This window comes from Magnolia sinica, chromosome 10 (assembly GCF_029962835.1).
Source record: "Magnolia sinica isolate HGM2019 chromosome 10, MsV1, whole genome shotgun sequence".
Taxonomy (NCBI): domain Eukaryota; kingdom Viridiplantae; phylum Streptophyta; class Magnoliopsida; order Magnoliales; family Magnoliaceae; genus Magnolia; species Magnolia sinica.
In genome coordinates this window covers 76,850,423-76,865,251 of record NC_080582.1, presented here as the reverse complement: position 1 = coordinate 76,865,251, position 14,829 = coordinate 76,850,423, and the positions used below count along the sequence as shown (strand labels likewise).

General features: G+C 43.3%; 1 protein-coding gene across 3 annotated transcripts in view; it reads right to left on the bottom strand.

Moving 5' to 3' along the window:
* Positions 1 to 14,444, bottom strand: part of LOC131217052 (DNA-directed RNA polymerase 3B, chloroplastic) — a 31,966-nt gene extending 17,522 nt beyond the window's left edge. For 2 of the 3 annotated variants that reach the window (XM_058211758.1, XM_058211759.1), the window contains exons 1-6: positions 13,517 to 14,444; positions 12,138 to 12,347; positions 11,543 to 11,676; positions 11,397 to 11,466; positions 10,999 to 11,057; positions 9,793 to 9,910 (exon numbers count right to left, since the gene is read on the bottom strand). In XM_058211758.1, the coding sequence (XP_058067741.1) occupies positions 9,793 to 9,910; positions 10,999 to 11,057; positions 11,397 to 11,466; positions 11,543 to 11,676; positions 12,138 to 12,347; positions 13,517 to 14,011 (1,086 nt within the window). In that variant the 5' untranslated portion in view covers positions 14,012 to 14,444. The remainder of the gene's footprint in view (positions 1 to 9,792; positions 9,911 to 10,998; positions 11,058 to 11,396; positions 11,467 to 11,542; positions 11,677 to 12,137; positions 12,348 to 13,516) is intronic. The other variant, XM_058211757.1, reaches the window with a different exon arrangement.
* Between the last annotated feature and the right edge of the window lie 385 nt (positions 14,445 to 14,829).

Here is a 14,829-nt window from a genome sequence, read left to right as displayed (position 1 = left end):
TTTTTCTCCTTTTATGGACAACAGAAGAGCTTTATTCAAATGAATAGGAGGAAAGCTTATACAAGAAAACGGACCGGCAGCCAAAATCACACATAAACAATACATGAAAACAGGACGCAGCAAGCTGCTGCTACAAAATAAAACCAGAAACAACAAAAACACTACCCGCTACAACATAAAATATTGTCAGTTCTTTATTGCACATGCAAAATTACACAAACTATCAGCGCTGCAGAGAACTATTAAGAGCTTTATCCTCATGTGAGCAAGGACCGAGAACGTTGAAGAAGTGTCAAAAGATAGCGCCAGCCCATTGGGCCTTTGGGCCAGGAACGGACCTCGACTCCTATGACTGATGGGTCGGGCTGAGTCTAAAGATCAGCCCGATTAAGGGTAATTGGCTCCATTTGGAACTGGCCGGGCTGGATATAAGCCATGATGATAGTTATGTATCTTAATCACATAACTTTATGACTAATATATATGGCTAAAGATTATGACTAAAAATTGCATGACGGGTAGGGCTTGGGCCTGAGCAATTTCTATCGGGCTTATGCTCTTTACTAAGAAGGCTTGGATTGGGCTCGGGTCAAGCTCAGGCTCATTGACAGCCCAATCCAATCCAATCCAAGCATTAAGTGATGTAATGCAACATCTTAGAGTTTGTTTAATGAAAGGGCATTTTCACACTGGGCTCGAGTGGGGTAGCCTGTGGGATGTGGGGACACACTCAGGGTGGGTGGCCCGTGTGAGGAGCCTCGTGTGAAGCAAAACCCATGTGAAGTGGGGCCCACAAGGGGGGTCAGCCAAGGTCCTAATCCATGACATGTGGGGCCTGGGCTATGAGATAAAGGGATTGATTCGCCACTATCTATCAGTTCGAGCTTTTAGAGCAAGTGGTCAATTGTCCTGCATCATTGTTGTTTGGATGAGGGGCCGTTCAGTTACTTCAGTAAGATATCTCTGTATAATCTCATCATGGATAGCAGTTTACCTAGATCATGGGTCCTTGTGTACGTGGGTATAGGAATAGGTATGCGATACTCTACTTCCTCCAATACACGGTACGCTAGGGGTAGGTTCATGTGTAACTCCAATGCATACGTTGTGTATGCAATATAGTTTTATATAGGAACTCGTATTGTAACTTATAAATGAAATTATGACTATTATTATTATAGACCTTGCTTGCTTATTGTCATATCACAACTAAATAAAAGAGTATAAATCTCTACATTGTAAATATAAATTGCATTAAATTATTCGTAATAGAATATAGAGCCATAATTTCGGGTCGCTAAAAATAGTGTTCTGAATCGCATGTGACCCATAATCCGGATTGCTCAATCTGGAACGGAAAACATGGGAGATTTCATGTTTTAGGTAACATTGTAATGAGGACATTGTGCACACGCACGCCCGCACACCACCACCCCTACGCACGTACGTACGCAGGAGGAAGACCCCACCATCGATCTGGCTCGATGACGACGTCCAGGGAGGGCCTCCTAGCTAGAAGACAAGTTTTGGTTAAAAAAAGTGGGCCTAACAGTCAAGAAAAGTCCATCATGGGATCCCATGATCGTGGCCCACTCGTCAGATTGAGGTCGTATTTTAGGCTTTGCTTATTGTTATTATTTAGAACATCATGAACGCTTTAGATTTCTCTGTTTGGTTTTTATTTTAGTTTACTTGATCGCCAAGTAATAGGTTGCGCACATGGTACGAGTTTTTGGGGTATTGGGTTTTCCCTATAAATAGGCACCCCTTGTAGTTCTTTTTTTCATTCAAGTTTACTAAAAGAAATTCCTGCTTTATTTTTCTGCTCTCTTCGTGAGTTGTGAAAAATTCAAAAGTGGGTGCGAAGCCCTCCCTTTTCGAAGGACTAACTACCGTGGTGCGAAGCCACATCGATCCCGATTCACCCCCCATCCTCCATCTCTTTTTTCATCTTCCACCACAATCCGTACTTCGAAATTCGTCCTTTGTTGCATCAGTTTTCTTCATTACAGCAGGTTTCCAGATTTCGGCCCACAGGAGAGCTGAAACTTCGACGGAGCACCACGCATAAGCCGTAGCTCGGATCGACCCGAAACTTAGGGGTTTTGGAGCATACCCCTGGCCGACCAGGGCCAAGGAAGGTTTTTCTGCAGTCGACGCACCCTCGCACGTGCGGCCAGGTACCTGCGCATGTGCGAGCGCCCCAGGCCCGCTGTCTATACGCGGGATCGTCTTTTAGCTCAGGTTTTTATCTTTTTTTATCCTCTCATAGCTGTTTTTTCATGAATCCTAGCCCTAGATTACGTTTTCCCTAAGTTATTTTGCCAATTTTCTTACCCTAGGGTTCCCCAAATTGGAATTTCTGAATCCATTGGATTAGGGACTGATTACTATGCATGTGTGGGTGATTATTTCTTATCTTTGAGTATCGTTTGGTTCATAATTTTTATTGATCCAGCCCTATCATGTGTAGGTTTGGACCCGCATAGATTCCCCTTAATTGAATATTTGGACTTTTATGTGGGATATGGAATTTGTGTAATTGTTTCTGAACTAACGTGATCTTGAGCCTGAAATCTCGCATATCATATTTAATTTTCATGTCCTGCATCAAATTTGGTATCAAAGCCTAGGGTTCTTGTAGGGGAATTCACCACATATTTAGGGTTTAGTTTGTTTGAGTCTTTCATGCATTCAGTTCATCATATATAGCTGAATTTTAGTAACAGTGTGTAGTCTCCTTCATATAGAGTCTCGTAGGGTCATTTAGTTTTTAGACGCATATAGTTGTCGTAGCAGGTCCTTAGGTTGAGCAAGTCAATGTATGCCCACACGTACGGGTCGTGGTTTCGGTTTACACCCCCACACTAAACATGGAGCAACTACAAGAAACAGTGGCCAAGTTAGCCCAGCAGGTTGAGTCCTTGAATAAGCATTTGAAACAACGCATACATAAACGCCTCGAAGAAATAGAGTCCTCCTTCAGGGCAAACCCCACCACCAGGGAGGATGCCTAATCTCAGGCAGTTGGTCAAGAGGTTAGACCAAGGAATGGAGGCGGCTACGGAGTTGGTCATGGGGTGCATACCTGTGCACCCACCCCGTGAGGGACATCATATCAATATGACCCAGATGCACAACTCCTCAAGGGAGTTAGGGTAGATGCCCCTACATTTGATGGCCACTTGAACCCTAAAGCCTTCCTAAATTGGCTAGCAGATATGGACCACTATTTTGAGTGGTATGATATGTCGGATGCTCAACGAGTCCGATTCGGCAAGATGAAGCTCGTGGGTCAAGCAAAGGTTTTGGGCGACGGTTGAGCGAAAGAAAGAAAGAGCGAGGGAACTCCCAATAGTCCATTGAGGAGAAATGAAAGAAATGTTGAAAGAGAAGTACCTCCCTTTCTTTTATCGCCTGCGGTTGATTGAGGAGTGGCAATCTCTTCGACAGGGTTCCATGAGTGTTGCTGATTATATTGAGAAATTCGAAGAGTACTTGACCCGCTGTGAGGTTGATGAGGACCTCGTACTCACCCTTGCTCGTTTTAAAACGGGCCTCCATCCTGACATTAGGAGAGAATTGCTCGCCAAAGACATAGACATTATCGAACAGTTGTATCAAGTAGTGTTAGACGTCGAGCAATATCTCAAAGCGTTTGTGGGAATGCGGTTTGATTTTTGCGATTCTAGTGCTAAGGCCAATCCCTCTGGGGCTAGACCTAACACGGGATTCCAAAACAAACCTTCCCCTAATGTTCAGCCCAGACCTAGAGATGATAAGGGTAAAGAGATTGTCGGGTCTAGTTCACGTGGAAGTGGGGCCACTAGGTGTTTTAGATGTCAAGGGTTTGGTCATTTTGCTCACCAGTGCGGCACGAGAGAGGGCACCAAAGTACTCTTTATTAATGGGCAAGTAGAAGTAGTGCCCGCAGAGAGTAATAATGAGGAGGAGGAATATGAGCCAATCGAAACCCCTAGTGATAAAGAAGAGGGAGCACAAGCGTCTGTGACCCTCGCAATTGTGCGTTGCGCCCTGTCTCAAGCCAAGAACACTGATGACTGGCGCCGCAACACGATCTTCTACACTTATGCAAAATATGGGGAAAAGAGATGTAAGATGATCGTGGATAGTGGTAGTTGTGCCAACGTGGCATCAACTAGTACTGTGAGTCGCTTGGGCTTGAAGCTGAAAACTCATCCTCAGCCTTATAAAGTCTCCTGGGTTGATGAAACATCCATTCCAGTCTCGCACCGCTGTCTTGTCCCTGTTCAGTACGGATTATATAAAGACAATTTGGTGTGATGTTGTTCCTATGAATGTGGGTCATATCATTCTGGGTAGGCCGTGGCTCTATGACAGGGATTTACCATATTTGGTCATTCAAATGTGTGTACATTCTGGTTTGAGGGCAAGAAGGTCAAGATAAATCCTTTGATACAAAAGAATACAACTGGAAAAGAGTTCACCACAGAGTGGTGTGAGCGGCCCAAAAGAAGTGAAGGAGTCGAAGTCCAAGTCCAAACCACTCCATATTTTGAATGCCAAAGACTTTGAGTAAGAGACGGAGGCGGACTCGATGATATACGCTCTTGTAGCTAGGGAAAGTGTACCAGAGACTAGCATAGAGTTACCCACTGAGGCCATTCAGGTAGTAGATGAGTTTCGTTATGTCTTTCCTAATGATCTACAGCATGCCATTAATTTAATCCACAGGGCAACTCTACCAAACCTCCCGCATTACAGAATGAACTCAAACGAGCACGCTGAGTTGAAGAGGCAGATTGATGAACTCCTAGAGAAGGGTTTCATTCGAGAGAGCGTGAGTCCGTGTGTCGTGCCCGCCCTTCTTATGCCTAAGAAGGATGGCACATGGAGAATATGTGTTGATAGTAGGGCCATCAACAAAATTACAGTCAAGTATCGGTTTCCCATACCGCATCTTAATGACATGCTAGATATGATGGCCAATGCTACTATCTTCTCAAAAATTGACCTCAAAAGTGGGTATCACCAAATCCGTATATGCCTGGTGATGAGTGGAAGACGGCCTTTAAGATGAAAGATGGGCTATATGAGTGGCTAGTTATGCCTTTTGGGTTAACTAATACCCCAAGCACTTTCATGCGTGTGATGACCCAAGTGTTGAGACCCTTTATGGGGAAGTTCCTGGTCATATACTTTGATGATATCTTGATTTATAACATGACTAAGGAGCAACACCTCAACCATTTGAGGCAGGTTTGTAGGATCCTTAGGGCCGAGAAGTTGTACGCCAACCTAAAGAAGTGCGCGTTCTTGTTTAGTAGTGTGTTCTTAGGTTTTATTGTGTCAGCTGAGGGCGTATCGGCGGATCCCGAAAAGGTCAAGGCCATTGTTAATTGGCCTAAACCCCGCAATATTCATGAGTTGCATAGCTTTCATTCGAGGCTTCAGTTCCATTGTGGCTCCCATCATAAACTGCATTAAAAAAAGAGAGTTTCAATGGACAAAGGCCGCCTCAAAGGCCTTCAAGGAAATAAAGGTCAAGATGACCGAAGCTCCAGTCACGCGAATTCCAGATTTTTTCAAAAGCTTTTGAAATCACATGTGACACGTCAGGAGTCCGCATAGGAGGAATACTTAGCCAGGAAGGGCACCCTGTCGCCTTTTTTAGTGAGAAACTGAATGAAGCGAAGCAAAGATATTCCACCTACGACAAGGAATTCTACGCAGTAGTGCAATCACTACGCCATTGGCGACATTACCTGTTACCGCAAGAATTCGTCTTGTTCTCAGATCACGAGGCCTTGAGATACTTGAACTCTCAGAAAAAATTAAGCCCCGGGCATGCTAAGTGGGTTCAATTCCTTCAAGAGTACACTTTTGTGCTTAAGCACAAGGCCAGTGTAGAGAATAAGTCTGCCGACGTGTTGAGTCGTCAGGTCACATTACTCAACTCCATGAGCGTTGAAGTTACAGGCCTTGAGCGCATCAAAAAAAGAGTATTCTGAGTGTCCAGATTTGGGGGTTGTGTATACGTCTTTATTAGAGAGTTCGTCAGGAGCTAACAGTGAGTATTTGGTTTTGGACGGATATTGGTTTAGGAGTGACCGCTTGTGTATACCACACACCTCCCTTCACGATTTTCTTGTCTGGGAGTTACATCCAGGGGGGTCACGGGTCATTTTGGTCGTGACAAGACCATTACCCTAGTGGAGGATAGATTTCATTGGCCAAGCCTCAAGAGGGACGTGACCAAAATTATAGGGCAATGTCGTACTTGTCAACTGGCAAAACAAAACAGAATACAGGATTATATACACCTTTGTCAGTCTCATTCATCCCTTGGCAGGACATCAGTATGGACTTCGTGCTTGGACTTCCCAGACTATTCGAAAGCATGACTCCATATTTGTTGTCGTGGACCGTTTCTCTAAAATGACCTACTTCATTCCTTGTTCTAAGACCTCCGACACATCTCATGTTGCCAAGCTGTCTTTAGTGAGGTTGTCAAACTGCATGGGTTACCAAAAACCATAGTGTCTAACCGTGATGTGAGATTCATGAGTTACTTTTGGAAGACACTATGGCACATGATGAATATTAGGCTCCAATTTTCTTCTGCCTACCACCCTCAGACGGATGACCAAACTGAGGTGGTTAATAGAAGCCTAGGGAGTTTACTTCGATGTTTAGTGGGGGAGCATACCAGGGCATGGGACGTCGTACTACCCATAGCTGAGTTTGCATACAATAGTTCTGTCAATAGGTCCACATGTCTAAGTTCTTTTGAAGTCGTTACTGGTTACAAGCCTAAGAAGCCTATTGATCTTATCCCCATGTCATTGTCTCATAAGCCATCAGAGTCTGCAGAGTCTTTTGTGCATCACATACATTCATTGCATCAAAAAATCAGGCGAAAGATCACTACTAGTAATTAATATTACAAATTTTCTACAGACCAACATAAACGTTTCAAAGAATTTAATATTGGGGACTGTAATAGTCCGCATCAGGCCCGAGTGATACCCTCCAAGGGCCGTTCGTAAGTTACACGCGCATAGCGCTGGGCCCTTCAAAATTATAAAGCGAAACGGTCTCAATGCGTATGAGGTAGATCTTCCACCTTCCATGGGAATTAGTTCCACATTCAATGTGGAGGATCTACTTGCATTTCAAGAGACCACCGATACATTGTTCAGCCTTTCACCTAACCATCCTGATTCTTCAGACCTTTCCCTTGATCCATGGCCCCTTTCCGACCCATCTTCCCAGCCTCTACCTCCCATACCTACCCTTCTCACACCCAGAGAGGAGACAGAGGATATTCTAGACTATCAGATAGTATCGACGTCGGATGGCGGGCTTCAGAAATACCTAGTTAAATGGAAGTCACGCCCAGCTTCAGACAGCACGTGGCTCACTGAGGAGCTTCAGAGATTGGATCCCGAAATCCTACAGCAGTTCAGGAGTTTTATTTCGCCAGTGGCAAAATCTTCGCAACCAGGGAGAGTTGATGAAGACATCGTGCACACGCACACCCGCACACCATCACCCCTATGCACGTACGTACGTAGGAGAAGGACCGCACCATCGATCTGACTCGATGACGACGTCCAGGGAGGGCCTCCTAGCTAGAAGACAAGTTTTTATTCAAAAAGTGGGCCCGATAGTCAAGAAAAGTCCATCATGGGATCTCATGATCGTGGCCTACTCGTCAGATTGAGTTCATATTTTAGGTTTTGCTTATTATTATTATTTAGAACATCGTGAACGCTTTACATTTCTCTGTTTGGTTTTTATTTTAGTTTACTTCATCGCCAAGTAATAGGTTGGGCACATGGTGCGAGTTTTTGGGGTATAGGGTTTTCCCTATAAATAGGCACCCCTTGTAGTTCTTTTTTCCATTCAAGTTTAATAAAAAATTCCTGCTTTATTTTTCTACTCTCTTCGTGAGTTGTGGAAAATTCAAAAGTGGGTGCGAAGCCCTCCCTTTTCGAAGGGCTAACTACCGTGGTGCGAAGCCACATCGATCCCGATTCACCCCCCATCATCCACCATCTCCTTTTTCATCTTCCACCACCATCCGTACTTCAAAATTCGTCCTTTGTTGCATCAGTTTTCTTCATTACAGCAGGTTTCCAGATTTCGGCCTGCAGGAGGGCTGAAACTTCGGCGGAGCACCACGCACAAGCCATAGCTCGGATCAACCCGAAACTTCGGGGTTTTGGAGCATACCCCTGGCCGACTAGGGCCAAGGAAGGCTTTTCTGCAGTTGACGCACCCTCGCATGTGCGGCCAGGTACCTGCGCACGTGCGAGCGCCCCAGGCCCGCTGTCTATATGCGGGATCGTCTTTTGGCTCAGATTTTTATCCTCTCTTATCCTCTCATAGCCGTTTTTTCATGAATCTTAGCCCTAGATTACGTTTTCCCTAAGTTATTTTGCCAATTTTCTTACCCTAAGGTTCCCCGAATTAGAATTTCTGAATCCGTTGGATTAAGGACTGATTACTATGCATGTGTGGGTAATTATTTCTTATCTTTGAGTATCGTTTGGTTCATAATTTTTATTGATCCAGCCCTATCATGTGTAGGCCTGGACCCGCATAGATTCCCCTTAATTGAATGTTTAGACTTTTATGTGGGATATGAAATTTGTGTAATTGTTTCTGAACTAACGTGATCTTAAGCCTGAAATCTCGCATATCATATTTAATTTTCATGTCCTGCATCACATTGAGTAGGAGAAAATCAAGACAAAATAGTATTTCAGAGCTCCGCAGGTGTTTGTCATCATTATTCTGCAAATGGGTGGATCAACCCAACCCGAGTTCAGGTCAAGTTGGGTCAAGTTGTTAGGGTCCTCAGGTCGAGTTAAGTTTGGAAAACTCCAACCTGATTTGAAATCGGGTTGGGTTCAGGTTGAACAAATTCAAGTTGGGTTATGTTGGGTCGAGAATAATCACATGCATTTGGGTTGGGTCAGGTTGGGTCAGTTTAGGGTTGTGTATAGAGGAAACTGGGTTGGGTTCAATGTTAGGAACCTCAGGTTGGAATTCAGGTCGGGTCGTGGTCAAGTTAACCCTCAACCTGACCCAACCTGCCCGAGCTGTGCCCCTAGTTGTCATGAGGGAACCCAGCCAGAATATGGAAGATTTAATCCTGATTTTGGGGCAGGTTCCTGATAGATAGACTCCTACTGAGCGGTCACCATCAGGGCCCACCAGTACGAAGAGGGAAAGATACTAATGCATCAAATTATACTGGAAAACAGACTGATTCACCGCACATATGCAGTGTACTGGCTGGAACATCATCTACAAGGATGAATCAGATCTTAACCCACAAGTAATACAACTACCAAGTGAGCATACACCAGACTTAAGTAAATTAGAAATGTCAAAATCAACATAATCGGTTCTCATTAGATTAACTGAACAGGGTTAAAGACTGAAGGGGCAAAGATTAACATGTTTACAAACATCAAGTGCCATAAGCATCACTTCATACATATGCCCACCTGAAGACTGTCTCTAGACAACAGACATAGACTGCAGGACCCACCTGATAAATAGCCTATATCTCACACACATGCCACTTAAGGTGAGGAGGATGAGAAATCCTACTCTCGCAAGTAGCCATGGCATATATCTTATCAGTAGTCACAAAAGTAACATTTTGAATAAGAGCAAGGAACAGTGTGGGGTCTTAGCAATCTCGCTCGACAAAGTTTTGTCCACTTATCAAGAAAGATTCATCCAATAACCATAAACAATATGGCAAAAGCATCAGTGATAAACTTGTATTACCTCAAACACATCCTGTAGCTGTTTCCTGGGAACACGCTTAATGGCTTCCTGCTGCTGCTTCGCTCCATGAGTACGCATGACATAAGAAGGCATGAATAAGTGCCCACCATCATGATAACTGTAGAAGAAGAGAATTAGGCATATGAAAATACAAACACATGAGAAAACATTGATTAGATATGGATCCAGCTCAGTAGGTGCTGCATGTCATACAGATGCTCACAGAAGCATGAGAGGATTGAGCTCCTTTCACATAAAGAAATAAGGGGTTTTGCCATGCTCGCACAAACCTGCAGCCAGTTGCAATCCAAGACATACCTTAACAAGAAAAAACTCGTGCTAGTCAGCTCACCAGGTGGGCCACACATGTACATTGAATGTGGCCCTCAGCAGACCATCCATTATTAATGCACATGTGGGGCCCACCTAATGAGTTCGTTGGCCTAATTTTTGAACCAGGTCATGGATCCCACCTGATGCATGGCTCAGATGTACATAACAAATGGCAGAGTGGCACATCACCATGCAACATCTAAGGAGAGTGTTGAAAGGGGTGAGTGTGAACCCGCATACACAGCAAGGTTATAAATCTCCATTTTGGAGTGTGACTCATTTTGGTATGGGAAAGTAGTATCATCAATACTGATACAACTCACCCAATACAAGATGAGTCACATGAATGAAATGAAGAAAAATACTTTAAAATGAGATTGGTCTGTCTATATCAGTGTTGACTTAGCCTGACTCGTTCCGCATTGGTCTGATTTGGTCTGAATCGCCCCAATTCAGACTGAATCGACAGATTTTAAAGCATAGGTGGTCCAACTAGGACCGGTTCCCACCAAAACCAATACACAACTCAAACAATACCAAGTCATATTGAACAATAATTAAAACCATGGTGCCTAGCAAACCTATAAAAGAATAAACAACCATTAAGTTTACTCCTTTTTACTCTCTGTTTTTTCACTTTCCAGAAGGGGGAAACAGGATCAAGTCTATTTTACATCAGAAGTCCTTGATATCATTTCTTGACTTTCTTGGATCTTATCATGTACAGTAATACTTAAATAGCAATGAAAGAAACACATTGGACTTAATTCTCTGGAAAGGTCAACATTTCCTTTTTTATTTTTATCGGTGCGGTCAATCTCTCCTGTAGCAGTTTCATAGATCACTGTAATTCATTTTGTCTGAAGATCATACCCTTTCCATTTTTTTGGCGGTATCAACATCGGCATGTAAGGAATCACCATATGTCTAGCCTGCAAACACACAAATGTCTATGTGAAAAGCAAAACAGGAACTGCCACGTGTGTGTTGGTGTTGGTGTTGCTTTGGCGTGTGCGTGTGCATGGTTGGTTGCGCGTGTAGGTTGTGTGCATGCATGGTGCATGGGGTGCACATACGCGTGTGCCCATGTGTGTGCATGCATGTACACAAACCTATATAGTCAACTATAAGATAGTTGCTCTTGCAAGGTTCAAACAAATTCACATAGCCAGTGTGTCATGATGAAAAAGAAATGGGAAAATGCATCTAAACTATTATGTGGACAGCACAAACATGTCTACTCGGCAAAAACAAGAGAAGATTTAACTTACAGTTCTATCGAGCCCTTTAAGGACCAGTGGGTCACACTCTATAACCCCACACCTCTTTCCGCATCTCCTCCTGCAAGGATTCAAAAGACAATTATGAATCACCACTAAAAGCAAATTGTTGGGTGATGCAGAGATTGCAATCATACCCTGCTTCCTTTATGATAGTTTTGAGCGTGTGCCTAAATGCAGGTCGAATTTCAGGTGGGCCATCGCCCAACTGGTCAGGTTGACGTAGTACACATGCTGATTCCGTTAACAATTCTATAAGACGACTTCCCAACTGCAAAATTGTAGAAACAAAGCTTCTTCAAATTTTAGTAGAGAGAAGCAGCAACATCATTCAGCTAGTTAAGATTGAGGAAATAAAAGGTTGTCCATGTAACTTGGACGGACGCAGTATCTGTCAGACTCAGAAACAAGTACAAGATAGGGGATCGTATAAAACTCAACAATCAACATTGTAACATGACTGTACAATAAAAGTACCAAGAAAAAAAAAATCAAAAGTGTATTGTTTTATAAAGTTAGTTCATCCATAAATGACATGCACATAACCAGAAAAGTTTGAACGATACCATATTGATAGTACATAAATAGCACTAGAATACCAGAACAACATATAAATTACAATATTTTCCACAGATGCGTCAACATGTGCCCAAAGAAATTCATCTGAAACCAGCGTTCGAGACAGAACAATCTTTAAGAAAATTGAGTGTCCTTGCATAGAATGTCACAAACCTTAGCATGGGCATCCCGACCCCAAGACTCCATGTCATCCTTTTTTTTCAGCAGCTTCTGCAACTCCTTCCGTTTTTGCTTTTTCATTAGATTTTGGACACGTTTCCGAAGGATATCCTCATCTCTAGATGAAGCTTCACATTCACCCCCTTCAACTGTTTTCCCTCTTCCAGATTTCTTGGTTCTCTCCAGAAAAATATGAATTCTAACCTGGGGAAAAAAAAAAGAGAGAGAGAGAAGAAGAAGAAAGACCTCTTACAATGCCCGTGGAAATTCAGAAGTAAGAATTGAAATGAGGTGAGAAAAACTACAACATTTCAAAAAGATTACAATGCCCTTTGTTCAACTTGTGTCTTTTTTCCCCCTTGAAAGGCTTGTTCAGCACGTGTCAAGATGCATGAACTCAAAAATAGTCATTTAAAGGACTCTTTGACCAAAGCTCACTTGCAGGTTCCAATAAAGAATTCCATGATGCTGATATAAAAACAGTTTGAGAGAGGTTGAAAGTATTTCTCATGCTTGCATTACCAGTTTTGCTCCAGTATTCACCATTACAAGCAGGAATTGATCCAAAATAAAGTGTCCTTTTAGTTTGTAAAAGTGGGGCCATTGTTCATTGATCCAGACCTTTGATCTGGTGGACCCTGCTGTATATTGACCATGCCCCCAAAAATCTCCCCAATGGAACAACCCTCAACCTACAGGGTGGGGAATATCAACTTCATGACCACATTCATCATCATCTAAGTCATATCCCAAGTAATTAGGGTTGGCTACATGAATCCCGATCCGCCTTTCCTCAAGTGAAATCTCCCACCTGTGGAACGTATGAAATTTTCTAATTATATGATGTGTTATGTTCTCGTTATGTGGCTTTACAGAGTTCCATATGATATTGTGTACTACCAAATTGCTTGTAGAAAGATTTTGTTTTGATTTTTGGTTATGTCACATTGCACATCTGCCTGTAAATGACAGCTACTTCCAAAGCGATACATGGGATGTATAGAATCGTGAAGTATTGTTCAATTCTCAATCCAAATTATGTTATTTCATGTCAGTGATATTCTTTGTGGATGTGGCCCATCTTTCAGTTATACAGATCATTCATCTACCCGGCTTCAATATGATAAAGGACCAAAAGTCTCATTCTTTGTAGAGAAATTTCATTTCTAGCTATCCATGTGCAGGTAAAACATTAAATGGCTGGGATCACACAGCATGGGTGATTTTTACAGCAATGAAGGGCCCGCATGATTTATGGTGAGTGCCATAGTAGAAAATGCTGGTCAAAATCAAGATAACGCCTGTTCATGGTCGGCATTGTATAGCTCCTCAATAGCCAACAAGACCCACGAAAACAAAACAGCAACACTCACCTCCTGCTGGATGGCCTCGCCGATGTGGATAGCAGCCTGCACAACCCGGACACACCCATCATCCTGCCCAGTCATCAACAACCCCATCATCTTATGCATGACTATCACCGCCATCTTATCCGCTGGCAACAGCCCAATATAAGGTGCATAAGCAGCCTTCTGTTTCTTCACTTCCTGCAGTCTCTGCTCTTCCACGATCGCATCTCTGAATGGCTCAAACCAGCCCAAGAACAGAGACTTCACGTATGGCAAGTTCGGCGCTAGCTTCTTCTCGCACATCTCCCTCTCCAATTCTCTGTACTCCTCGGCCGCCTTCTCCCACGCCTCTGTCTCCAGCTTCACCTGCCGCTTCCGCAGCCTGTTGTACTTGCTTCTCTCAATCTTTTTCAGACCCAAATCTTCGAACGGCTTCTGGGCGTCAGTACTGATCGGAAAAATGCTAGAAATCCAAGATTGGTCTTCGCCGAAAACACGCCCAGGGATCCAGGACGCCATATCCGACAGGTCTTCATGGGTCCCGATGCGAGGTTCTTGAGCTGGGTCCGATAGGAGTGGAAATTGGAGGGAACACAACTGGGAAAACGGCGTCGGGAATGCACGGGTGGGCTGGTGGGGGTCGAAACCGAAGGGAGAGGGAGAGGACTGGATTGAATTGGAGGGCGCCCATCTGCGAATTCGACGGTGGTGGATTGGTTTCTGCTGAAATGGAGATGGACTGGATGGTGGCAGTGTTCTTCTTCTTCTTCTTTTCCATTGGTTGGGAGTTGGAAGGAAGGTGGTTGTGGAAGCCAGAGGTTTGGATTAGAGAGAGAGAGAGAGAGAGAGAGAGAGAGAGAGAGCTGGAAAACCACCCTTAAACCTTCGGAGGATTGGGCTTTGGGATGAAATGGGATTTTTGTGAATGTTGATATTTTCTCCTCTTTTATTCACACACAGATGACAAATACTCTGCATTTTGTCGTATGATACTCTGGCAGTTAGATATTTCCGATAAATTGCTTACGTGGCATACATTTATTTATTCAAATTGACCATTAGAAACATGAATATAAATTTAAATGTACCGTGAACAGAAAAATACTGTTATCTTAATATATAAATAATAGATTTACGAGAATTTATTGCACGGTAGAAATCAAGAAAACCAATGGCCTAATTTTAAACAAGTGTGCATGAATCAGTGGTTAGGATTGTTAAACCAATCTAATTTTTATATTTAAATTTTTTTATCATGCGCACACACCTACACGTATAATTTAATGATATTTCACAACCCGAGTACTCGAACCCTTGAGCCGGTGTTAAAATTCCCG